This window comes from Aptenodytes patagonicus, chromosome 6 (genome assembly GCF_965638725.1).
Source record: "Aptenodytes patagonicus chromosome 6, bAptPat1.pri.cur, whole genome shotgun sequence".
NCBI classification, from domain to species: Eukaryota; Metazoa; Chordata; class Aves; order Sphenisciformes; family Spheniscidae; genus Aptenodytes; species Aptenodytes patagonicus.
In genome coordinates this window covers 49,755,581-49,780,317 of record NC_134954.1, presented here as the reverse complement: position 1 = coordinate 49,780,317, position 24,737 = coordinate 49,755,581, and the positions used below count along the sequence as shown (strand labels likewise).

The 24,737-nt window shown below is 40.9% G+C and overlaps 2 protein-coding genes across 3 annotated transcripts; one reads left to right on the top strand and one right to left on the bottom strand.

The window, feature by feature from the left end:
- Window positions 1–1,102: 1,102 nt before the first annotated feature.
- On the bottom strand, window positions 1,103–6,328 carry FKBP7 (FKBP prolyl isomerase 7). The gene is made up of 4 exons (XM_076342528.1): window positions 5,965–6,328; window positions 4,174–4,325; window positions 1,785–1,918; window positions 1,103–1,465 (listed from the first exon to the last, which is right to left on the bottom strand). Exons 1-4 carry the CDS (start codon window positions 6,171–6,173, stop codon window positions 1,304–1,306), a joined length of 657 nt encoding a protein of 218 aa, XP_076198643.1. The 5' UTR covers window positions 6,174–6,328; the 3' UTR covers window positions 1,103–1,303.
- Window positions 6,329–6,508: 180 nt separating this feature from the next.
- On the top strand, window positions 6,509–21,488 carry PLEKHA3 (pleckstrin homology domain containing A3). Of its 2 annotated transcripts, XM_076342525.1 has the most exons (8): window positions 6,516–6,658; window positions 10,694–10,810; window positions 12,289–12,444; window positions 14,728–14,864; window positions 15,887–16,051; window positions 17,228–17,271; window positions 17,828–17,943; window positions 19,600–21,488. In XM_076342525.1, the coding sequence occupies exons 1-8, from the start codon at window positions 6,619–6,621 to the stop codon at window positions 19,725–19,727; spliced, it is 903 nt and encodes a 300-aa protein (XP_076198640.1). In that variant the 5' UTR covers window positions 6,516–6,618; the 3' UTR covers window positions 19,728–21,488. The 2 variants fall into 2 exon arrangements, with proteins under 2 accessions (XP_076198641.1, XP_076198640.1); XM_076342526.1 differs by lacking the exon at window positions 10,694–10,810 and having other exon boundaries at window positions 6,509–6,658.
- Window positions 21,489–24,737: the final 3,249 nt, after the last annotated feature.

The following is a 24,737-nucleotide window of genomic DNA, read 5'->3' as shown; positions in this document are numbered from 1 at the left end:
TCTTTTATGTGTTTAGAAAAAATTGCTTAGCAGAAAATGTTTTGGAAGCTTACGAAAATAACAGAACTACATCCTTCCAACAAGACTTCAGGGGTGAAGGTCTTTAACCGGTAGATCTCAACCACAGAATATTCAGTCTGTGTTGTTGAGAACATAAACACCAGAGGGCACCGCAGAATTGTGTCCAATACTGAGATGGGGAGCGCTGTCGGTGAGTATACTGCTGAAGCTCTCCCCATGCTATTGTAAACTGGGGAAACAATGAAAAAATGTTTTTCTGTCTTTTAAAATTATTTTAAGGCTAAGCCAGGTATGGAAGCTTTTTTACTTGTGCTGCCACTTTCACTGTGTACATCTGATTACTACATGCTGAAACGAATACAGCCATTGCTTTTCACATGAGAAGAGTGAAGTATGTTACACAAGTATTATGACGACATCTGCATCAGCAGAACAGTTAACTAGCCTGAAGTACTATTAACTATTGTTACTTCTTTGCATTTTTCCAAAATGAGGGAAACCAGAATGATGCCCAAATAATTACTTACCTTTATACAGAGTATCTCCCATCATCTTCCACCTCATCCAAGTAAATCACGATAGTGTAGATTTTTAACTTGGCGTTGCTAAATAAACTGGCTAACTTAATAATTTTACTAAGTCAAAGTTTAAAAACCCACTTAAAATACTGCTTTTTCATGAACACCAAATTATTCATGTTAATATTACATCAAAGAGATTACTTTAAGTTGCTTTAAACACATTTGTTTTTATCTTGACATTCCACAGACAGTGTTCATTTATTTTAAGGCCTTTTATAGTTAAATTTTCTGCAAACAGCAATTCCTCAAGAAGCTAGCCTAGGAGCCTGCAGAGGTTTAACAGAGTTACCTTCCTGGGATTCTGTTTTCCCCTTGTATTTTACAGGGGATTGAGAAGTATTCATCAGTTATGTTCTAACTATGTCAACAGGTACTGGAACCATTTTTGTGTGCTTGATAGGACAGAAATAATTATTTTCATCAGTATTTTACACAATGAGAAAAACTACTGAGCAATACCGTAGATTAGGACATGACGCAGGAACCACTAATAATAGATCATGGTGTTTTCCAATTTTATTTCTTTCTTTTGAAATATCTAACACATTTTATTAGGTGAATGTTAAAAATAAGATTTTTACAGTCAAGTTAAGAGATATAAAAAGACGCCACTATAAAAAAAAAAATAAAAAAAATTCTGTGACAAAGTATTATTATTTAAAATTCAGTGTCCAGAAAACAGCCAAAGATGTTTTAAGTACTTAGAGTTCATCATGCTGGTAGACATTGTACTCCTTTGCTGATATGAAACCATCTCCATCATGGTCATTCTTCTTAAATATATCAGCTAAGATTTCATCATGGACTGAGGGATGACGTTTTTTGCCATCTCTTGCAAATTCTTCTTTCAAATACTGGCTTATCTAGAAGAAAAGAAAAAAGCCCAACCATCGTGGCTTTTACGCCAGTACTCAACAGCTATCTTCGAGGACACTTGGGGTATATATGTAAGTTATTGTGACTCCAATGCAGACGTGTCTAAAGTTTGTTACCCAGCAAGTCTGAGACATACTACTGTATTAATCAAAGCAAATTTCAACGTTGCACCATGTAGTTTGTGTAAGCATACAGAAGCTTTACATGATGAACTGCAGCAGAGGCAGCTCATGTAAAGATAATGCTGATGCAGCTATACCTATCGTTTTATAAATTATTTATTCCAAATTAGTTACATCATATTACCTCAAGTTCAGAGAGTTTCTTGTCACTGTCCTTGTCTATTTGATGAAATGCTTCAACACTGCGAGGTCCCTTATTTACTGCATAAAGTTCAATCTCAAAGATCAGTGTTGCATTGGGTGGAATCTTGCCCTGTGCTATGAATAAAAGAAAAAAAAGCATTTAAGAAATCAGACACTATGGTCAGAGATCACACATGTGATAAATTTACACATAAAGTGTCTTATTTTTTTATTACAAAAGGCTGTGTTAATATTCAGATTAAACTCTGATTTTAAATATCATACAGCTGGACAGGAATATTGTTCAGATGGTGTTAGATAAATGATTTTCAGAGAGATTTGCAAACAGTGTACTTCCCTGGAACGAAATTATATTGCTCACATCAATTTAGGTACTTTGAAAAATTAAGAGAAGGTTTGTGTTATTATGAAAAACAAGTATTTCTAAAGTTCTCCCTCTTTCACATACTGTCATATGATGGGGCTTATTGAGAGACTGAGTCTAAGACGTATGCCTTCATTAAATATCTGCAATCTCATTTAAAAGATTACGGTAATAGACCAATGCTCATATATATTTTCTGTCTGAAGAAATAAGAAAGCAGTATCAGGTTTTACCAACTTACTATGAATTATACCTACGGTTAAAGGACATTATGTAAAATAGTGTTTAAAATATACATCTCACTAGAAGGAAGCAATAGAATGTAAGTCACCTGATTCACAAAAAGAAAAAAAGAACTACTGGAATATTTTGTCTAGTCCCTGAAGAAAAAAAAAAAAATCATGTTAGACTTCATTATTCTTTTGTCAAAGCATTTTCTGATATCTGATGTAAAAACACTACTGCCTATAAACACAGGTCATTGTTCCAAGCATCTGGCAAAAAAAAAAGGGAACCGAAGAGAGACAGTAACAAGCTAATGAGGTCTAAAAGTAAAGCCAAAAAAGCATCAAGAAATCATGCAGTGTAAAATTAAAATGTAAACATGCAAGTTGCTTCTATTCATAGTCAAAGCCAGCGAGCATGACATTGTAACCTCGGAATTTTGACAGAATTTTGAGCTTGTGCCTGTCCTTCATAAACTGAAGAAAAACTAAACAATTTACTTTGTTTATAAACAGAAGGTAAACAAAACTATTACTCACACTATTAATCTAAAATGTCCATAGTAAAAATGACAGGTTTCAGAGTTCAAAAGATTTTAATCTTACGATTTAAAAATGTAGACGTTTTAAATATATCTGAATATAAATCATGCTTTATATACTACTCACGAAAGAAAGATACAATACTAGAATTCAGTGCCAGTAGTTTACAAATATACATACCAACAAAGGAAAGATATGTAAAGATTTAGAAAGCCACATGCATCTTTTCTAATTCAAGATTAGGCAGGCATCTTCCCCAGCATGCAGAAATACGCTGAGACAGAGGACAGGTATGCTGTAGGAAAATAATACGTTCTTGAAGTGCTACCTAGAACAAACAGTTAACACTACTGTTAAAGTTAAAGAACATACTTTTATTTCTGTCAGTGTTTTTCCTTGTTGTTATGAGACTTACTTATTAAACATTATGCTCGAGGGGAAAAGAATTATTTCTAGTGAACTTCACTGGCTACAATGGAATTGTATGAAAGACAAAACTGGTGCATGGAATTCTGACATAATATCACTACCAAACAATTATTATAGAGCAGGAGCTACCTTTTCACAGAAACTACTCTACCCAAGACAGAGCTGAACTTGAGTTATCTACAATTAAGAGTGCTGAAACACTGCATAAAACTCTGACTAGAACTTTTTTTTTAACAGTAGACTGCACACTTAAGCATCATAAATTCAAATCAGATTTCATGCATTGTACTGTTGCAATTATGATGTAATGTCATGATATTGTCAATTAACTACCCAGAATGTAAGCAGTATTTTAAACAAATTATTTCTACTTAGATTAATTCTGTGGCATGCACTGGATTACATTCCATTTTGCTCAGAAGACACTGAATGTCATTAAAAGGCTAAGCAGGTAGGAGTCAAATAATAGAAACTAAACATGAATAGCACATAATAGACAAAGACAAAAATTGCTGATATATGAATCATGAAGATCTTCCTTTTGCTGTCAATTTTTCGTATTATGGCAATACTTTGAAAAACACATCGGATGCCATGTACTGAATTCTGATGCAGACTGGTGTGGGTCTATGATGAGGACTACTTAAACTGCATAGGAATGAGCAGGATTAGGCGCACAGCAGCAGTCATCACCTTCAGTGTCTCCAAAAATAATGGAGCACCAATTCTTACAGTCATTTACAATATTTTATGTTTGAAAGGGTAAAACAGAGGAAAGGCAAAGTTTAGTATTAAAACTTCTTTTTTACCGTATCCTTGCTGTCCATATGCTAATGACGGAGGAATGATCACTTTCCGTTTTTCTCCAGGACACATATTCATCATAGCAATATCTAACCCTTTTATGACTTGTCCAACACCCAGAACGAACCATTTTGGATGACCTTCATTTTGCGTCCGACTATTAAAAAGAATTGTGAGTGGATAACAGTGAATTTAGTATTTTATTTTTTTACATATAAAATTAACTTTAAATTAGCAGTCAGTAAAAATATACATTAGATACTTAGAACACAGGAATGTTTAGAGTGCAAGAATATAAAGTATTAACACTTTTTCTGCTACATTTATAATTAATTTAGGGTCAAATCTTGAGATGTGTAAGGGACAACCTCCTTTTGAAATAAAAAAAACAAGTAAAAAAACCTAACTTATTACAAAAACATCCAATCTTCCTGATCATATACACTGCATGCCAGAAACAAGGTGCCACTGCAGGAAGTTTGTGAGAAGAGGAGCGCTGGGAGCAATTCACTGCTAGAAGTGAAAGTATCTTCAGCATTTCACATCGCTGTAGGGTGGGATGGGACGGAGCATGCTGGTGTGTGTTGGGGGAACCTGGCAATTTTGGCTACAGTACTGTGTGCTCATCCACCGCTCTAGATACGCAGTGCTTGAGCCAGCTTCTGGTCATATGAGGTGTCCCCAGTACGGGAGCTACACTGAATGGTGACTGAGCAGCATGTAGCTCAAAAGTTAGAGAGCAACGCTATATGTGCCAAAATCAGCCACTTCAACAGGCAAAAAAATGCAAGTAAAATGGTACTGTTAAATATAGAATTATCCTACACTGATTTTTTCTTAAACGATACAAGTGGGGGAAACGAATCAAGATTTTGTAATAAACTAGGCTACTGTCTGATCTGTCCAAATATGGGTAAGGACTGAGCCAGGTGCCTGAAGAAAAGAAAAGACTCTCCTCCATAGTTCTGCACAAGTGAGTCCTGCCTCACTAGTAGGATGCACCGCCATTAAAAGCAAGGCACTGTAAAAATAAAGCTTTTGCACAACGGTTTCTGTGCAAAGCAAGCTGAAGCAACTGAAACAGCCTGAAGATAGGTGAATGGGACAAAGTGAAAAAGCAAAAGCCTAAATGCTAACATTGGGGCAAAGAGGAAGGCAGCACAAACCAAGGAGGGAAGCAGCGACAGGGAAGGGGCATAAAGACTGCAAAACACTAGCGTAATGCGGCTGCCCTGCACAATACCAGCTATGCAGGAGTGCATGCTGTACTCAAGTGTCTAAAATAGTCAGTCTGCGTCCCTACCAGGAGCTCCTCCTCCAAACCCGAGTTTTTCTGCACAGATTACAGCACAGAACATGGCAGGTGATAACATGGTGGGGTTTTTTTTGCCCTGCCAAAGGGGTTCTCCATGTGAGGTGTGGGCTACAGGCTCTCAGTGACCCTATGGGTCGGTCCCCTTCACTGGCGACAGCCGCCAGTCTCAAGCATGGCTTTGGTCTCCAGCTTACCTCAGCGCTGGTCCCTCTTAACCCTAGGTAAATCCTACATCCTTCAACACTCGACTGAGGAAAAATAAAGGCTGAGATGGGGGTAAATTACTAATGCTAACGTGGTTAGCATGGACCCCAAGCTGTGTCCACACTGGGAAAGAGTGGGTCCCGCTTACCCGGCTGAGGGGGCACTTAGCTGGGTAAGCGGGACCCACTGCTCCTGGGGGCGGGCAGGCTGTGCCACGTACACCGCCGGGCTAGGGCCTGCCTTCCCTTCCACCCCACCCGGTGCCTTGAGGGCCCACCTGCAGTAAAACTTGGATCCGTCGCTGGCCAGGAAACCGTCGTAGTGCGCGTTCAGCAGATCCCCCTTCTTGCTCCTCGGGCTGCAGACCTCGGGGAGGTGCAGCACCTCTATTTTAACCTCCGCCGCCGCCGCCGTGCCGCCTTCGGCCTGCGCCGGGGCGGCAAGCAGGGCCAGCGGCAGGAGGAGCAGGGTCAGCCCGCGGCCCATGTCGCTTCGAGGAGACCGCCGGCGTGGCACTGTCCCCGCTGGGCCGAGGGGTGGAGGGGCTGAGCCTGCGCTGCGGCACCGTCTCAGCCTCCCCGGACGCGGGGACGGGCCCGGCCCAGGCCGCCGCGGGGCGGGCGGTTCTGCGAGCCGGCCCCCTCCGCTCAGGAAGTGAAAGGGACGTCAGGAAGCAACCACGGGGGGGTGTCGGTGGGCGGGGGCCGGGCAGCGCGGCCGGGCGCGCATGGGAGATGCGGAGCGCCCCGCGGGGCGGGTGGCGCCGCCGGGGCCGCCGCGGGCCGCTGCGCCTGAGCTGAGCGGCTCCGCCTCCGCGCGCGCAGGGAGTAGTAGCGGCGGGGACGGGAGGTGAGCGCCCATCCCCGCGGCGGCGGCCGCCCTTTCCCCGCGGCGGAGCAGGAGGATGCGGCCCGGCGTCGGGCTCTGAGCGATGGAGGGGGTCCTGTACAAGTGGACCAACTACCTGGCGGGTAGGTGGCCGGGGCCTGGGGCGGCGGTTGGGCCTGGGGCGGCCGGGGCCTGCGGCGCGGGGCGGGCTTGGCCTCGTCCGTGAGGCTCTGCTGCTTGCTGCGTCGGGGAGTCCCGGCGTCCCGCGGGCGGCCGGGAGCTGTTTTTAACGGGCTGGCTGAGAAACTGTTCGCCGTTTGTGTTTAAGCCAAGCCGCTGGAGAGCGGCCGAGCGTCGCGCCGCGGGCGGCGGAGGCTGCCGGCGCCCCTGAGGCGGCTGGCGCGGCGGGCCGCTTGGAGCCGGCTCCGGGACCCGTGCCGGGGGGACGGCGCGTGACGGCGGCCGCCAGCGCTCCCCGCGCGCTTCCGTGTGTGTGGCGTGGGGTGGCGGCAGGCCTCTCAGCCGGGCCGAGCCCCTTCGCGCTTCCCTCGCAGCCCTGCGGCGTGGGCACCAACGCGGCCCCGACAGCCTCGCAACCGAGATGTGCCCGGCCCCCGTGGTCTTTCACTGGGAGCTGGGTGGCCAAGCACCTCTGGAGACCTGGATTGCGCCTTGCCAAGTTAGTCAGGGACTCGTAACAGGACCGGCGGCAGGGAAACGCTGTTTGAAGTGTCTTACGCTAACGGCCCAGCTATGGGGTTTTTCCCTCTTTCCTCTCAGAAATAGCTTTAATTTGCAGCATACAAACTTGCAGGGTGTCCTCGCTCGCAGCTGAGGAATCATCTTTAAATCTTCAATGCTAAATGTAAAAGTCTGAGTTCTCTTATAATTTGGTTTTGGATGGTAATTTTTTTGAATCTGTGCTCCTGTATCCTAACCTGTAAAACAGATAAAAAACTTTAGTTCTGGGTGAAGTATTCACACCATTTAGTTTTAGAAGTGCTGCAGAAAAAAATGCACTAAATGCCTGCGTTTGCCATCAAAGCTCTAGTTTTGTTTGCCTTGTACTCTGTTGTAATAGAGATACCGCCTCCCTCTGGAGATAGCAAGGGATAGATGGTACTGTCAAGGTGAAACAGATTTATCTTCTGACACTCTAATAGGACTAATTGTCCCTCCAGAGCAGATCAGTGTTGGATCATATACCGTGCTTAATCACGCCTCGTGTTTGGCTGCTTTGGCAATATCTTCTTTGCCGTCTCATTCTTCAGCACTTCACGTGTGCTGTTCTGCTTCAGCATATTCAGGTTTTGAATGTGGAGTGGGGTGAAACTCAATTCTGAGCGTTTATAAAGCGTGGGCCACATTGCAAGAATTGTGCACACTTACTGTGAATTGAAGTGTGAAGAGCATAATCTTGCATTTTTCAGAGCAAATATGTGTCTATGTATACTGGCCTTGCAGTCAAAGAGAACAGTTTTACTGTAATTAAATAGATATTTGATAAGGTATTTTCACTTCTTCACAATAAATGTGCAGAAAACACATACAGGAAAAGTTGTCGTTATGAAAGAAATAATGAGTACATGTTATTTCTTTTTGAAATAGAATGGAAATTGTCACTTTCACTTATGTGACCAAAAATGTTACTGTAGCAAAAGGTAGAAGATCACAGGTAATGAGCTCTTGTGGTGTTTCATATAAACTTCCCGTTTGAAGTCTGTTATCTAATAAGTAAATATTCAACAATAACTGTGAATGCTTTACACACAATAGACTCTTATATTAACATGTAGCTCACTTCTGCTAAAAGTCAGTAGCCCTCTAAAATAGCAAACTGCAGAACCCTTCCTTCCGTGTGTGCTGGCCAACTGAGAGCATCTGCTCCTCCTTCATTTCAAAATTACAGTGTCAGGAATTCCCTACAACTTCTGGAATATAGGAGGGCAGCAAATAAAAAATAATAATCTAATAATAATAGTGAAATTTTAAAATGTTATTACTACCAACTTTCTTATTACTCTACTGTCTATTTTTGTAGCCAGAAATAGGCTGTAGTACTTGTTGTCATTAACGGTAGAAGCCAAGCAGCAAAGGAGCTTGTTACAGTTGCTGAAGCATCGTGGAAAACATTTAGTTTCCTCCTTCATTAAAAGCAAAGCCCAGAAATAGGTCTTTCCCCTCCCCCCCCCCCCAAATAGTATGTGTGCATCTGAGAATTTGTAAAGTACAAATTTGTTAAATATTTTGTCAAACATAGGACACTGTTTGCCCAATTTCAAATCAGAAGAGGTGTTCTTGTTCTATAGCTTGCTTCTGTGAAGCACTTGGAATCTTTTAAATCCTTTGCTTCTGTTTTTTCCAGTACCAGCATAATGTGAGGCTGGAATAATCATCCATGTAGGGTCCCTTTTGATTGGAATCAGAATGTTGAGACAGGCATTGACTTACCACCTGTGCATGCACTTAGGAGATAAGGGCAGCACAGAGTCAATGTTTTGCAACACAGTGTAGCAGGAAAAAAAACGTTAGTGCATTTCTGAGCTGCTTTTTACAGGACAGGGTCTTCAGTACAGTCATTTCATGTCTGTTTGCATATTCTTTGAGTATAAGTGGTGATGTACACGTACAATTTGAAATATTTCCTGTGGGAGTTGGTATCCTTTAAAGTTTGTACTTTTTTCATTCTGTTTTTATATCTGAGTGTGGATAGGCTTATTAGTTACCATTCTGCATTTTGAAAGGCACAGATGCTTACCATTATAGCTAATATATTAAAAAAATAGTTACATGTTATTATTTCTTTATCATGGAATTGTGACATGAGGTAATGGGGCCTAGTCTTACGCTTCTTGAATTAGTGTTAAAACTTGTAATGACTTAATGTGAGTAGTATGAAGCCTTTAGCTGATTTTCAAGAGTCTGGTACCTAATTAAGCCTCCTGTGTTATAATGCACTGCTGCTGGATGGCTGCAGCTTGCTCTGTTGGAATGCCAATTGGTAAGTGCCATGGACCACACCGTCATATCACCAAATATGTTGAGTTCTTGGCCACGCAGTTGTTGCCAGTCCAGACCCTAAGCCAAGTAGGAAGTTTAAGTTTGGTGTTGAGTTGTAAAATAGAGGGATAATCTGCTCCTATTGTACAGCTGACCCAGACTGTAACAGGCCAGTGTAACTGTTATGCTCTACTGGAATATTTTAGTTCTACGTTATTTTTAGAAGTAAAGGTGATTTACTAGGCAAAATGGTTTGCATTTAGTAGTATTAGAAATTAGGGCACCTATTTCAATGAGTGTTGAGTTTTATGAAATAGGTGTTAAAAAAAGAAAAAAGGGGGAAAAAAAAGGAAGAAAAAAAAGGAATGCTAATATACTTTAAGCCTATGACAACAATTTACTATGTAGTGTAATGCTGTATAGAGTTCTCGCGGGTATTTGCATCGATGCATAAACTATGTTTTACAGATATAGCGAAGTCAGAGATCATCATATAATTTTGCTAATGCAAAGCTGGTGAAAACCTTAGTAGAGGAGCCGGTGTATGCTCTACTCACAAATGGACCTAGGAGTATAAGCCATGTTTCAGTTCCCTGCACAATGCCTGATATTAAATTGTTGCTGAGCGATGGAGCTGGGCTACTTTCAGAGAAAATGGTGTGTCAATAGTTAAGTGTGAAATATAGAAGTTTTCACTGAAATGCAGTAGGCAGAGGTGACCATAGCATAGCAATTTGACATCAGTCATTTGTGTCTTACAAATAAGATCCTACAATCTTAGGAAAGTCTGCCTGAAAAATACACTTGAATGAGAATGGTTCTTCAGACATATGTAATTTATCAACCTTCAAAATAGGATTCCTTGGTGGCTAAATTAAAACTTAATTTTGCTCTAGAATGGAATATAGTGAAAACTGAAATACTGCGGATCTTGCATCCAAAAAGAATGGGAGTGAAATATCCATATAATACTAGTTTGGTTATAGAGTGGCTCTGGTCTTCAGACTGTGCAGATTGTTTACTTCCTGCTGTGTTAAATGAATAGTTTAATGGTTTTTTTTATATAAAAAAAAATATTTTTATATATATATAAAAGTTTTAACAGCCAAAGAGCTGAATTTGATTTGCAATTTAGTAATTAGACTGAACTTTCCTTTTCATGCTTTTGATCTCACTAGGTTGGCAGCCTCGGTGGTTTGTTTTAGACAATGGGATATTGTCATACTATGATTCACAAGATGATGTTTGCAAAGGCAGCAAAGGAAGTATAAAGATGGCTGTGTGTGAAATAAAAGGTAAGAGTTGGTAGATTTCTGCTTGAGGAAATTTTAGCTGCCAGGGAAATAGAAAAGATCACCCAACATACATTTTGCATCACAAGTTTTTCCTCCTCTATTTTTGTTTAGCTGTGGTCCAATGTGACTGCTTCATAGTTCACAAATAATAATGGATGTGAATTATGAAATGGTGACAAAGAAAAATGTTTCTGACAGTTAGAGCTCTGTTTTGAGATTTAGAAACCACCATATATTCCTTTTTGTTTTAAATAGTTGTGTGCGAGTGGCTTATGCTTGAAGTTACCTCGGCTAGTTATTTAGTTCTACCGCTTAATCCCTCTTATGACCAGGGGTAAGAGACTGATTCATAAATGCTAGTTTTTCAGAAGAGCAGCATCAGTGACCCAAAAGGGGAGATTCTTATAAACCAGAGATGTTTAGTCTTTTGTTTTCCTGAGTCATTTTTACTTTTGTCAGTGTTAGCAGCTGCCCACGTGCATGGGTGATGGATGTATTAGAGTTAGTAAGTGTACTGTTTGTGTCACACTGAAGGCTAAACTCACAGTCTATTCTAAGCTGTAGGTCAACCTCCTTGGCTAATAGCAAGGCATTGTCTAACTCTCCATTGCTTTCAACTCTTGGCCTCCTTCCAGATACCCGCAGATGCCTGGGCTTGTGATGTGGGTACTTGTATATTAAAAAGTGGGACTTCTTATTTTACATGGGCCACCAAGTATTTTTCATGTGGTAACTCCTTTTTGTTACTGTTTCCTTGGTGTAGATGAAATCAGTGATGTAAAGTGGGAGATCCCATTTTTTGGCCATTCCAGTTGTTCATTTTGCCTTGTCATCTTGTTCTTTTGGTGAAGGAAAGATAATAGTTGAAGTCGGGATTTGGTGCAGACTCCTGCATCCGTGGGGAGCGGATCTGGAGGAACTGTGGTTGATAACATGAAACTCAGCAGAGTATTCAGTTAAAGATACAGTATTGAATATAATAGACTGTTAACAAAGTCCACCTCAGTTCTTGGTTCTAGGACTCTGCGACCTGAAGCCAGATTTCATCTAGAAGGGAGATTACTTCAGTTTTTAGCCTAGTCCTCTGTAAATACTTGTCTTTGCAACAAAACTCTTCAGTTTGCCATGTTTAGACCAGGTTTGGAATACAAGAGTTATTACAGTTTATACGCAGTATATTGTTAATGCAGAAAGGGAACCCCATTGTACTTGAGTCTGGCCGCTGTTCGGTGTCTCGTGTTCCTACCTGTTGACTTGAAGGCATGCTGGGGAGAAGGGATGAGCAGCTTTGGGCTTTTTGTTATTTAGCAGTGATACATTGTGACTTACCGTATTACTTTGGGATTGTAATAAACATTTTAAAATACTTTGATCAGTATGTAATAAATAATTGTTACTTAGTTGAGGGTTTTGTGTTTTGTTTTGTTTTTTTTTTCCCCAAAAAATTGTTGTTGTTTTTTTTTCTCCTCTGTCATAAGTTCATGCAACAGACAACACAAGAATGGAGCTAATCATCCCTGGGGAACAGCATTTCTATATGAAAGCAGTTAACGCAGCCGAAAGGCAAAGGTGGCTGGTAGCACTGGGGAGTGCAAAAGCCTGTTTAGCAGATACCAGAACAAAAAAAGAAAAAGGTATGTGTATTACCTAGAGCATATACAATCTTACCACTTTTTCAAATGCTTGTTTTCAGATAATGATAGTGCAAATATTGTGATAGAAAGTTAGTATTATTCTCTTTAAATATAAATCGTAATTATTTCTAGTCATCTATATGGTAAATTCTCCCTTGATGCTTGAATTAGAGGCCACCTCCATTGACCTCTTCTATCTTAAGAAGCTGAAATACCAGCAACTTACTGTCGTTACAAGAACAAACATATTGTTTGTAGCTGTTGTGAAGCCATTTCATTTCTGCTGTTTTGATTTTTTTATAGTTACTATTGTTTTTTCGAGAATTTTTCTTGGATGGCTTAATGTAACCATTTCCAGCCACTCTGGTGGGCGTAAATTTCATCCACTAAATTTTTTCTACATTACATTGCAGCTAAGAATGATTTCAACTTTATCTTTCCTAGTAATGTGCCTCTTTCTTAGTGGTCATTAATTTAGCATCAGTTATCATAGAATCATAGAATATTTTGGGTTGGAAGGGACCTCTAAAGGTCATCTAGTCCAACCCCCCTGCCGTGGGCAGGGACATCTTCACCTAGATCAGGTTGCTCAGAGCCCTGTCCAACCTGACCTGGAATGTTTCCAGGGATGGGGCATCCACCACCTCTCTGGGCAACCTGGGCCAGTGCCTCACCACCCTCAGCATAAAAGATTTCTTCCTTATATCTAGTCTCAATCTACCCCCCTTTAGTTTAAAGCCATTCCCCCTTGTCCTGTTGCAACAGGCCCTGCTAAAAAGTTTGCTGCCATCTTTTTTATAAGCCCCCTTTAAGTACTGATAGGCTGCAAGAAGGTCTCCCTGAAGCCTTCTCTTCTCCAGGCTGAACAGCCCCAACTCTCTCAGCCTTTCTTCATAGGAGAGGTGTTCCATCCCCCTGATCATTTTCGTGGCCCTCTTCTGGACCCGCTCCAACAGGTCCATGTCTTTCTTATGCTGAGGGCTCCAGAGCTGGACGCAGTACTCCGGGTGGGGTCTCACCAGAGCAGAGGGGCAGAATCACCTCCCTCGACCTGCTGGCCATGCTTCTTGTGATGCAGCCCAGGATACGATTGGCTTTGTGGGCTGCGAGCGCACATTGCTGGTTCGTGTCCAGCTTTTCATCCACCAGTACCCCCAAGTCCTTCTCGGCAGGGCTGCTCTCAATCCCTTCATCCCCCAGCCTGTATTGATACTGGGGGTTGCCCCGACCCAGGTGCAGGACCTTGCACTTGGCCATGTTAAACCTCATGAGGTTCACACAGGCCCACTTCTCCCGTCCCGTCCCTCTGGCGTGTCGACTGCACCACTCAGCTTGGTGCTGTCTGCAAACTTGCTGAGGGTGCACTTGATCCCACTGTCTATGTCATTGATGAAGATATTAAACAGTACTGGTCCCAATACGGACCCCTGCAGGATGCCACTCGTCACCAACCTCCATCTGGACATTGAGCCGTTGACCACTACCCTCTGGATGCGACCATGTAACCAATTCCTCACCCACCAGACAGTCCACCCATCAAATCCATACCTCTCCTTTAGTTTAGAGAGAAGGATGTTGTGGGGGACCATGTCAAAGGCCTTACAGAGGTCCAGATAGATGACATCTGTAGCCCTTCCCATGTCCACTGATGTAGTCACTCCCATCAAAGAAGGCCACTAGGTTAGTCTTGCCCTTGGTGCAAGCCATACTGACTGTCTCGAATCACCTCCCTGTCCTCCATGTGCCTTAGCATAGCTTCCAGGAGTATCTGTTCCATGATCTTCCCAGGCACAGAGGTGAGACTGACTGGCCTGTAGTTCCCCAGCTCTTCCTTTTTCCCCTTTTTAAAAATGAGGGTTCTGTTTCCCCTTTTCCAGTCAGTGGGAACTTCACCGGACTGCCACGACTTCTCAAATACGATGGATAGTGGCTTAGCAACTTCATCCACCAGTTCCTTCAGGACCCGCAGAATGATCTCATTGGGTCCCATGGGCTTGTGCACCTTCAGGTGCCTTAGATGGTCTCCAACCTGATGTTTTCCCACAGTGGGCGGCTCTTCATTCTCCCAGTCCCCGCGTTTGCCTTTTTTATCCAAAAGTACAAACTATTGTCTGCTTCAAGTACAGTTCTTGACTCATTGCAGAATCCAATTTTCCTCAAAATTAAGTGAAAGTTTAAGTGAATTTTTAAACTGATCTTTAAATTTAAATGAAAAGTGCTTAAAAATTAAAATGTGTGCATACATTATATGCAATAAATTGATATTTCCTTTATTTTTTATAGAAATAAGTGAGACCAATGAATCTCTTAAAACCAAAATGTCTGAACTTCGTCTCTACTGTGATCTTTTAATGCAGCAAGTTCACACAATACAAGAATTTGTTCACCGTGATGAGACTCGCTCTCCTCCCAGCATTGAGGTACAGAATTTCTAGCATGCCATTGGAGAACCTAATTATATAATACACCTCAAGTTTCTGTTGACATCTTATGCCTTTTTCATCTCCCTAATGTTGGGAGATTTAACCTAAGGTCAATTTTTGAGTGCTTGTGTGTATATAATACTAACAGGTGTGTATGTAATACTAACAGTGATTATATGTGCATAAAGTACCTGGATGATTCAACTGTAATTGTAACATGCATTAGGAAGCAACTGTGTTATTGAGTCATTTGGTTAAAAGGCCAGAAGAGCTGCCATATGAGTTATGCAATAATTTTGTCTTGTTTTGCATCTCTGTTATGGGCAGAGTAGTTGAAAGAATCTTGTTTGTCCATTCTTTACTTCCTTGTGTAGGGAGGGTATTCTGTTTTGTTATCAGTGAAAGCTAGCGTTACAGGTATTGGAAACCTGTGGTGTAGATAAGTCTCTCTGAATATGCACAAGTAAAATTATTCTAGTATTTCTGCTTTTGAATGAAAGTTAGTACTGGAAATTATGAATGGCTTCATTCTTTACACTCTTGAGCAGCGTGTGGACAATATTGTTGTCCACTTAGGGCAAAGCAAGGGGTTCATGCTTAGTCACAGCACAGCAAATTGTTGTCAATTTACAGCAAGGTGAAACTGACCTGCAGGCTCCTTGCACTGGAGTGATAAACCTGTTTGCACGTTCTGCTCCAATGCACTTGTTTCACTGAATGATCTTCTGATACCAGTTAGTCACTCTGAAACAAACTTTGCAGTAAAAATGTTACAGCATTGTTGGCCGATACCCTAAAGGAATTCGGATGTCAGAAAGAAATCACAATGCTGTCACATTTGTGTGCTTAAATTAACCTCATTGGAAGGTGTACATTTGATTAAATAAAATGGGAAATGGAAGTTCTTAGTGGCAAGGAGGGAGATTAGTGTGTGTGTGTGAGTGGTGGTGGGGGAGAGTTGTATTTGCATATTTTCTTTTTTTTTTCTTGCTTATGCTTGTGCTTTCATTTATTTTCAGAACATGAATGAAGCCTCTTCCTTGCTTAGTGCCACATGTAATACATTTATCACAACACTTGAAGAATGTGTGAAGATCGCTAATGCCAAGTTTAAGCCAGAAATGTTCCAGCTGCCTCACCCTGATCCCTTAGTTTCTCCTGTGTCACCATCACCTGTCCAAATGGTTTAGACATTTTGAAATACTATTTTTTTCTAAGTGTCATATTGTTGGTTGGATGGGGGGAAGAATGGCAGAAGATTATGCTATTGCTATGTGCTATGATGTCAACAGTTGAAATCTTAACTCCGTTATGATCAGTACTGGCCCTAAATATAAATCAATAATTTTCTGTTCCCAGTCTTTGCTAGCCTTTACATAATCAGAGTAATTTATCATACATGTCAAGACCCTGTAACGAGGTATCTTGTAAATGAACGAGGTTTAACTTTTCCTCAGTTCAACTGTTTCTTCGTTTTTTAGAATGCTAGCTGTACACTGATCTTAAAAATTTCATAACCTTGCCTCCTGTTTAAACAGATAAGTACCTTGTGGCTTGAAGCACTTCAGCAAGATAGCATATCTTTCAGTATATATAATTCAAATGTTTGTATTAATCTAACATGCCCTTATTTAACAAAAAGGTAAATAATGGTAAAGATATTACTTGCATAACTCTTCATTACTGATTTATTTCCCTTAGAAGGACAGTGTGTGTGGAATCATCTTAAATGTCTTCTCGATCATGCGTATAGATTCCAAGATGAGCTGTATTGTGGGATTTTGTTGTGGGAATCCCTTTCTTTGCACTTGGATCTCTTGTCTCTTTATCTTCAATCAATTTACTTACAAAGCTGATCATTATTGATTTAAATTAATAAGTTTCTTTGATATGCATAGAGATTTGACAGTGATACCAGACGAACCACAAGGAATCAAGAGGCAGGGTTTGGCTTTATTGTGTAATGGGGAATTTAAGCTGGCATTTGGTAGAGGAAAAATGTCTTGATATTTCTGTACATCATAGCAATTAACAAATGGCTCTGTGAGTAATTTTGGAGCAAGAGAGAATGAATTCCGTAGTTTACTACAAAAAATACTTATCTAGTTTCTATTTCCTGTGTGAATGCTTTAAAACTTTTAATATTGATGGCAATCCATCTGTTTTCATATAGTCAAATCAGATTTTTAACTAAGAATGGTTGCTTTTGATTAAAAAAAAAAAAAAGATTGCCATCCCTCTCTGTAGATACTGTAAATAAAGTAAAAATTAATGTAGGTACGGATATTCTTATAAGTAGCTTGTGACATTTTTAGTGTGGTTTGTTTGGGTTTTTTTTGTTTTGTTTTTTTCCCCCCTAGATGAAGCGTTCCATTAGTCACCCTGGTCCTTGCTATTCAGAAAGGTAACTTTCTATTTCATTAAGCTTTTTTTGTATGTCTCAAAAAAACCTCCCTGAACCTGCTAGCATTAAAATCAAAATGTGAGAATTGTTCACTTGGGGGGGGGGAAAAATGGAACAGCATAAATTGATCTAATTTTGAAAATTAAGGGTGCAGATTATCAGTGTCGGTGGCAAATAATGCAGCTGCTGTCTCTACTACACTATAAAAATGTCTTCATGCTAGAAACTTTATGCAAATGACTTATTCTGACAAGTTCATGAAATTAGACATAGAGCTTGAAATGCTAACATTCTTTTTGGGTCAGTATTTCAGATTCTCAAATTATTTTCTTCTGCATGCAAAGATTATGTTATATTTTTATTTCCATTTTCAGGCTTTATAATTATGAAAGTTAAGAATGTTCTGTTGACTGTGCCATTTTTAGCTTAGTATAGTGAAAAACATTGATGCTAACAGTTTAATATAAGCACCAAAATTACTTTAAATTTAAAGTATATTGAGTTTGTGTGGGTTGTTACAGATTTTGCTTACTAATAGATCTCATTTCTTTTATAGGAATAATCACTCTGTAAAAGAACCAATTTCAGCTCTTCACAGATTTTCACAGCGGCGCAGAAGAACATACTCGGATACAGAATCTTACAGTGATACTCCCTTTGAAGATTCTCAGAGTAAGTTTGGAAGAGGGTTGGTTTTCTTCTGTATCTTTTCGTACAATTTATTACGCTGTTTACAGCAGCTGTTCTAGTGCTGATCTCAGCACAAGGAAAAAAGTTTTCTTAGTTATGCAAAGTTTTGGTTGTAAGATTTCTATATTATAAATCAAAGCACTTGTGTAGTTTGTTATGTGGCTGACTTTTGCTGGCTTTCATTCATATTGAAAAGGATCTTATAGTGGGAGTAGTTGTATTGAAATCAGTGAGGCTACTGGCAAGATAAAATGAGACATAACTAGAAAAGGGATGTTCGTACTAACAGAATCTTACATGAATTATGTTCTGGTAAGTGGTGTGGAATACTGTTGTTTGCCACGTGCTTGTTGTCACAAATCAAATTCTCCTTTCTGTGACCCCTGTGTGTGTGGGGTTAATTTCCACCCAGTGCATTACAGAAAGATGGTTCATTTCAGTGGCGGCTTGCCTTTTGTAGAGAACAGCACTGTTCTGAAAGAGTGCAGCCTTGCCAATAATAAATAAAAGCAACCCAAAAATTATGAAATTATGTCATTATCAGAATATTATTCCCTCCTGATTAGATGGGCCTATTGAGTTAGTAGCTAGTTCTTCTGTGGTTTTCCTTTTGAATCTTGCTGTCACTTTGACTCCATCCTAACTCTTCTCAGGGAGATTTTAATTTGACTAGTTCTGGTTTAGTCTTGCTTCCTTTTGGAGAGCCTAGTGCCTCACTTGGCTTGAAAAAACCTGAGGCCTGTGCATTGCTGAAAGCCCACATGAGCACAAAGAGGTACTAATGCTTTACATTCTATCATGAAGCAAGTATTCGCACCTCTGCACCATTTCCTTGGTTCTCTGATGCTCACATGTTGCAGGGTGACCACCTCTTTCACCTCACTCATCTGCTACCAGCATAGGGTATGCCAGCATGTATCCCAAGCTAATAAACTTAGTTTAGATCCTATTTTGTGTCTCATCGCTAATGTAGGTGCACATTAGTCTAGCTTCCTATAATGCAAGGCTTTTGTTGTTACCATCTGGACCTTCTGGCATTGGTTAACCAGTCTGACTCTTTTCAGGACTGCTGAGAAGAGTCTTTGTCTTGTGTGTTTCTGCTAATACCACGCTTTTTTGGTTCCTTACCATGTAGCTCTAGTTTCTAGCTCAGTTTCTCTTTCTTTTGTTTTCTTTTACTGTGTTAGAAGCTCCCTCTGCTACCTTCCAGTTATCTTAGTTCTTCCTCTTCCCTGTCCGGTAGCCTAGCAATACTCAACTTGCAGTGAGTCATCCATTTCATTTTAATAATAGAAAATGTTTTAATTAAATGCTTATCAATGCATCAGTTTTTAAAAAAAAAAAAAAAAATTCATGTGTTCCTCATACAGAATACTTCTGCACCTCACAGATTACTGTCCTTCATAATGTAAAAATTACTGTGTGGGGAAAAAAAAAATTACTTGATTTATACTAGCTGAACATTCTTTATATCCATCATCCTTGGGCATGATATTGATTGAAATCTTTCAGGAAAAGTCCAGACTAATTATGCTACTGATGGCTTATGTATAGGAAATAGTTAGCAAATAGAATAACTGACAGATTGAATGAGGTTTTTTGGGGTTGAAAATGAAATACTTATTGATATCTTCATAGGATCTGCTCACTGTTCTAGAAGTGCTGTCAATGGAGATCTGGTATCATCAACCATTCCTGAAGAAAATAGATCAGTATCAAAGGAAAGATCTGAACTGGAAGAGACTCTTTCATCCTTTTCTTCTTGAAAAAAATGAAAGTATTCAATTTTCTATAAATAATGCTATGCAAATGCTGCTGTAATTATACTGTTGTTATAGGAAGTAGTCATTTCCCTTTTTAGAAGGATTTCTCTGCACTTTATAGAACAATATAAAAACTATCTTTGAAGTGTATTTTATCTTTATATAGTTTATTTACAAGAGTATTTTCCTAATATTTCACAGTTTGAATGTGCATTTTTTGGAACAAATGATGGCTTAACAAATAAGCATCCACATTTGTAAATGTAGCTCTTTTTAAAAAGTGTGAAGGTCTGACTGATACATTAGTAAATCTGCAGGTTATAAACTTTAGCAAAAAGGTTTCTCTTTTTTTTTTTTTTTTTTTTTTTTTGAGAAAATGCAGCTTGTGCCATGGGCCTTTTGGTCATTTGTACCAGGTCATCCACCAGGAGCTGTGATTAACCCTGCCGTGGCTTTTTTGCCTGTGTAAGGGCTGTGCGAATGGGCACTAATGGGTCTACTCTAGCAGCTTGACGGTAATTGACATTGCCTTCTTTAAAAACATAAGGATATACATAATCCAGTCCTTATTTTTAGCCAATGAAAGTAGAAATATTTAGTGTATTTTTCTAAACAAATGTATAAAAATAACTTAATACGAAGCATTTGTACCAAACATTGGATATTTAATAATTTTTATTTATTTATTCTTTTTTGCATCAAAAATTTCTACCTACTTTCACTTCTAAAGATCTACTAAAGGCTTCAAAATGTGCATAAACTGTTTCTGGGGTGTGTAGCATCACAAGTAGCTAATGCAGCACTGTTAAGATTTACTCTACTCACTTAAGATGTGTTTTTAGGAAGTATTATAGAAGCAAGAGTTGAAATATTAGACCATTAAACTGCTGTTGTAATGAATATTTGTATCTATACATATTTTATTTATAACATATTTATACAAAAGGGAGCTTCTGTTTTTGTGACTCCTTTATGTCATTTGAGGATGGTATACAGCAGGAGCTGGATTCTGCTTTCGGTTACATCAGTGTAAATTTGCATTAACTGTAAGTGAGATCGGAGTCTGACTCTTAATAATTAATGAGTAATATAGTATAACAGTGCCTACTGGCACCTTGGTCCTTAAGGTTTAGTGTTAGCATTGTAAGCTTTTTGGGGATTTTTTGGGATAAACTTGGTCTATAAAGTTTTAGCTGTAGAGCACTTTAAGCAAGCCATTTACTGTTTTTGATTTACACAATTTTTAAATAAATGTACAGGGGTTTTTGCACTCAAGCACATACCAAAATCTGTTTTTATAACCAAATCTTAATTTGGTTTAACTAGTCTTCCTTTCGTGTATATGAATAATTTGGTGTTTTTGAAGCAGGCTGGAAAGGACAGATGGGAGTGGAATGGAAGCTTTCTTTATAAATTTCTGGAATGTTGATTTATCTAAATCAAAATAGGTTCAAACATTGAGGAAAAACACATGAGCTGATGCCCATATATAAAATAGCAGTTTATAAACCATTATGTCAGGGTCGAATGGAATGGCTCGTACAAGTAAAGTTATTTGTGGATACCAGCTCAGAGCTGTCATTTGTGCTCAGTTCTGTCAGTTTTCATGCAACTAGTATTTGCATATGCATATCAGCCACACACATGCTTGTACATTTTTTTTCCTGAATGTTTGCTTTAATGTATTCTATGTGACACTTATGACAATTGTAAAAATAAGTATTAAAAAAGATGCTCAGAGAAGTAAACTACATATTGCAATGAGAGTGTTGTCTTGGGTCATATGCTGTCTTAGAGGTACTTTTTGAAATTTTGCTGAGGTTTCTGCCAGCTTGTACAGTGTTAAGTACATGTCGCTAACAAATATCTCTTTCTGGCTTCCAACTACTACAGAGAAAATAGTTTGGACTCCACATTGTGCAAAAAAACTCTGAGACTGATCAGTGCATGTAGTAAATGATAATTTTAAATACTGCCACAGATAGGATTGTTTAGACAAAAGTTGTAATAATTAGATTCAAGCACAAAATTTGCATATAATTACTTCAGCACTGTTTTGGGTTTCTCCATGTCACTAAAGCTGGAATGATGGTTTTGTATACATGTAACGTGTTCCTGCTAAAGTTAAATCAGACTTTTTATATATACCTGTGCCAAACTCCGTGGCAAAAATCCTAAAATGTATTTCGATGAAATCAGTGAAGATGATATGCCATCATCCTTTTGGCATCTGGAGCTAAGAAGTCATTTCTGAAAATGGTACTTAGCTGGCTGAATCACAATGATCCACGTGTAGTAAGACTAAAAAAAATCTGGATGCTCTTACATTTTCATTTCCAAGTTTAGGGGAGAGCTTATCAGGAATGCCTAATTGTATTATTATTCTTTCCGGTGGAGAATGGGAGCTGAACCTCAACAAAGAATGTGTCATTAGTACTTAATATAGAATCATAGAATCATAGAATCATTGAGGTTGGAAAAGACCTCTAAGATCATCGAGTCCAACCGTCAACCCAACACCACCATGCCCACTAAACCATGTCCCTAAGCGCCTCATCTACACGTCTTTTAAATACCTCCAGGGATGGGGACTCCACCACTTCCCTGGGCAGCCTGTTCCAATGTTTCACCACTCTTTCAGTAAAGAAATTTTTCCTTACATCCAATCTAAACCTCCCCTGCCGCAACTTGAGGCCATTTCCTCTCTTCCTATCGTTTGTTACTTGGGAGAAGAGACCAACACCCACCTCGCTACAACCTCCTTTCAGGTAGCTGTAGAGAGCGATGAGGTCTCCCCTCAGCCTCCTTTTCTCCAGGCTAAACAACCCCAGTTCCCTCAGCCGCTCCTCATAAGACTTGTTCTCCAGACCCCTCACCAGCCTCGTTGCCCTTCTCTGGACACGCTCCAGCACCTCAACGTCCTTCTTGTAGTGAGGGGCCCAAAACTGAACACAGTATTCGAGGTGCGGCCTCACCAGTGCCGAGTACAGGGGCACGATCACTTCCCTACTCCTACTGGCCACACTATTTCTGATACAGGCCAGGATGCCATTGGCCTTCTTGGCCGCCTGGGCACACTGCCGGCTCATGTTCAGCCGGCTGTCGACCAACACCCCCAGGTCCTTCTCTGCTGGGCAGCTTTCCAGCCACTCTTCCCCAAGCCTGTAGCGCTGCATGGGGTTGTTGTGGCTGAAGTGCAGAACCCGGCACTTGTCCTTGTTGAACCTCATACAGTTGGCCTGGGCCCATTGATCCAGCCTGTCCAGGTCCCTCTGCAGAGCCTTCCTACCCTCGAGCAGATCAACACTCCCACCCAACTTGGTGTCGTCTGCAAACTTACTGAGGGTGCACTCAATCCCCTCATCCAGATCATCAATAAAGATATTAAACAAGACCGGCCCCAGTACTGAGCCCTGGGGAACACCACTCGTGACCGGCCGCCAACTGGATTGAACTCCATTCACCACAACTCTCTGGGCCCGGCCATCCAGCCAGTTTTTGACCCAGCGCAGAGTCCACCTGTCTAAGCCGTGAGCCGCCAGCTTCTCTAGGAGAATGCTGTGGGAGACAGTGTCAAAGGCCTTGCTGAAGTCCAGGTAGACCACATCCACAGCCTTTCCCTCATCCACTAGGCGGGTCACCTGGTCATAGAAGGAGATCAGGTTGGTCAAGCAGGACCTGCCTCTCATGAATCCATGCTGGCTAGGCCGGATCCCCTGGTTGTCCCGCTCATGCCTTGTGAGCGCCCTCAAGATGAGCCGCTCCATAATCTTCCCCGGCACCGAGGTCAGGCTGACAGGCCTGTAGTTCCCCGGATCCTCCTTCCGGCCCTTCTTGTGGATGGGCGTCACATTGGCAAGCCTCCAGTCTTCCGGGACCTCCCCCGTTAACCAGGACTGCTGATAAATGATGGAGAGTAGCTTGGCGAGCACCTCCGCCAGCTCCCTCAGCACTCTCGGGTGGATCCCATCCGGCCCCATAGACTTGTGAGTGTCCAGGTGGCATAGCAGGTCATTGACTGCTTCCTCCTGGATTACGGGGGGTTCGTCCTGCTCACCGTCCCCGTCTTCCAGCTCGGGGGGCCGAGTACCCTGAGGATAACTGGTCTGCCTGTTAAAGACTGAGGCAAAGAAGGCATTGAGTACCTCAGCCTTTTCCTCATCCTCAGTGACAATGTTCCCCCCCGCATCCAATAAAGGATGGAGATTCTCCTTGGCTCTCTTCTTGTCATTAATATATTTGTAAAAACTTTTTTTGTTGTCTTTAACGGCAGCGGCCAGATTGCGTTCTAGCTGGGCTTTTGCCTTTCTCATTTCTTCTCTGCACGACCTAACAAGATCCCTGTACTCTTCTTGAGTCGCCTGCCCCTTCTTCCACAAGCGGTAAACTCTCCTTTTTTTCCTGAGTCCCAGCAAGAGCTCCCCGTTCAGCCAGGCCGGTCGTCTTCCCCGCCCATTCTTCTTACGGCGTACAGGGACAGCCTGCTCCTGCGCCTTTAAGACTTCCTTCTTGAAGATCGTCCAGCCTTCCTGGACCCCTTTGCCCTTCAGGACCGTCTCCCACGGGACTCTCTCAACCAGCGTCCTGAACAGGCCAACTTCTAGCTCCGATCTCATTTGCTTCTGAAGAGATCAATCTGAAACCAATTCAGTTTTTTAAGTAGTATTTTAAAGAACGTAAGCATACCACATATATTTAGGTGAAAAGTGATAACTTCTAGTTACTGAGTAATATCTCTGAAGTCCCTAACATCAGATAATTAGAAATGGAATGTGCTTAAATGGTTTACCAGCTTGTACTATAAAGAATTAATAATCAGGCACTCAGTGATTTGGACACTTGTGAATACTGAGATTACAATGTTCAGGGGCTTTAAACTTCTGAAAATTAATGTTTGTATTTCTTTCCACTTAGTGTATAGTAAATCAGCTTGACTTTTTTAATTCCCCCCCCCCCAGAGAAAGCAATCTTTGGGATAGGAGTACTTCAGAGGTTGCTTCTGCATTAAAAAAA

Bases quoted from the DNA above. Each gene is read 5' to 3' on its own strand.
- FKBP7 (XM_076342528.1), bottom strand. From the start codon at position 6,173: ATGGGCCGCGGGCTGACCCTGCTCCTCCTGCCGCTGGCCCTGCTTGCC. The intron at 4,326-5,964 runs GTGGGCCCTCAA...TCTTTTTAATAG, and splicing joins GGATCCAAGTTTTACTGCAG to TCGGACGCAAAATGAAGGTC. The intron at 1,919-4,173 runs GTAAAAAAGAAG...TTTTATTCATAG, and splicing joins ATATGGACAGCAAGGATACG to CACAGGGCAAGATTCCACCC.
- PLEKHA3 (XM_076342525.1), top strand. From the start codon at position 6,619: ATGGAGGGGGTCCTGTACAAGTGGACCAACTACCTGGCGG. The intron at 16,052-17,227 runs GTTTAGACATTT...TTTCCCCCCTAG, and splicing joins CACCATCACCTGTCCAAATG to ATGAAGCGTTCCATTAGTCA. The intron at 17,944-19,599 runs GTAAGTTTGGAA...ATATCTTCATAG, and splicing joins TCCCTTTGAAGATTCTCAGA to GATCTGCTCACTGTTCTAGA.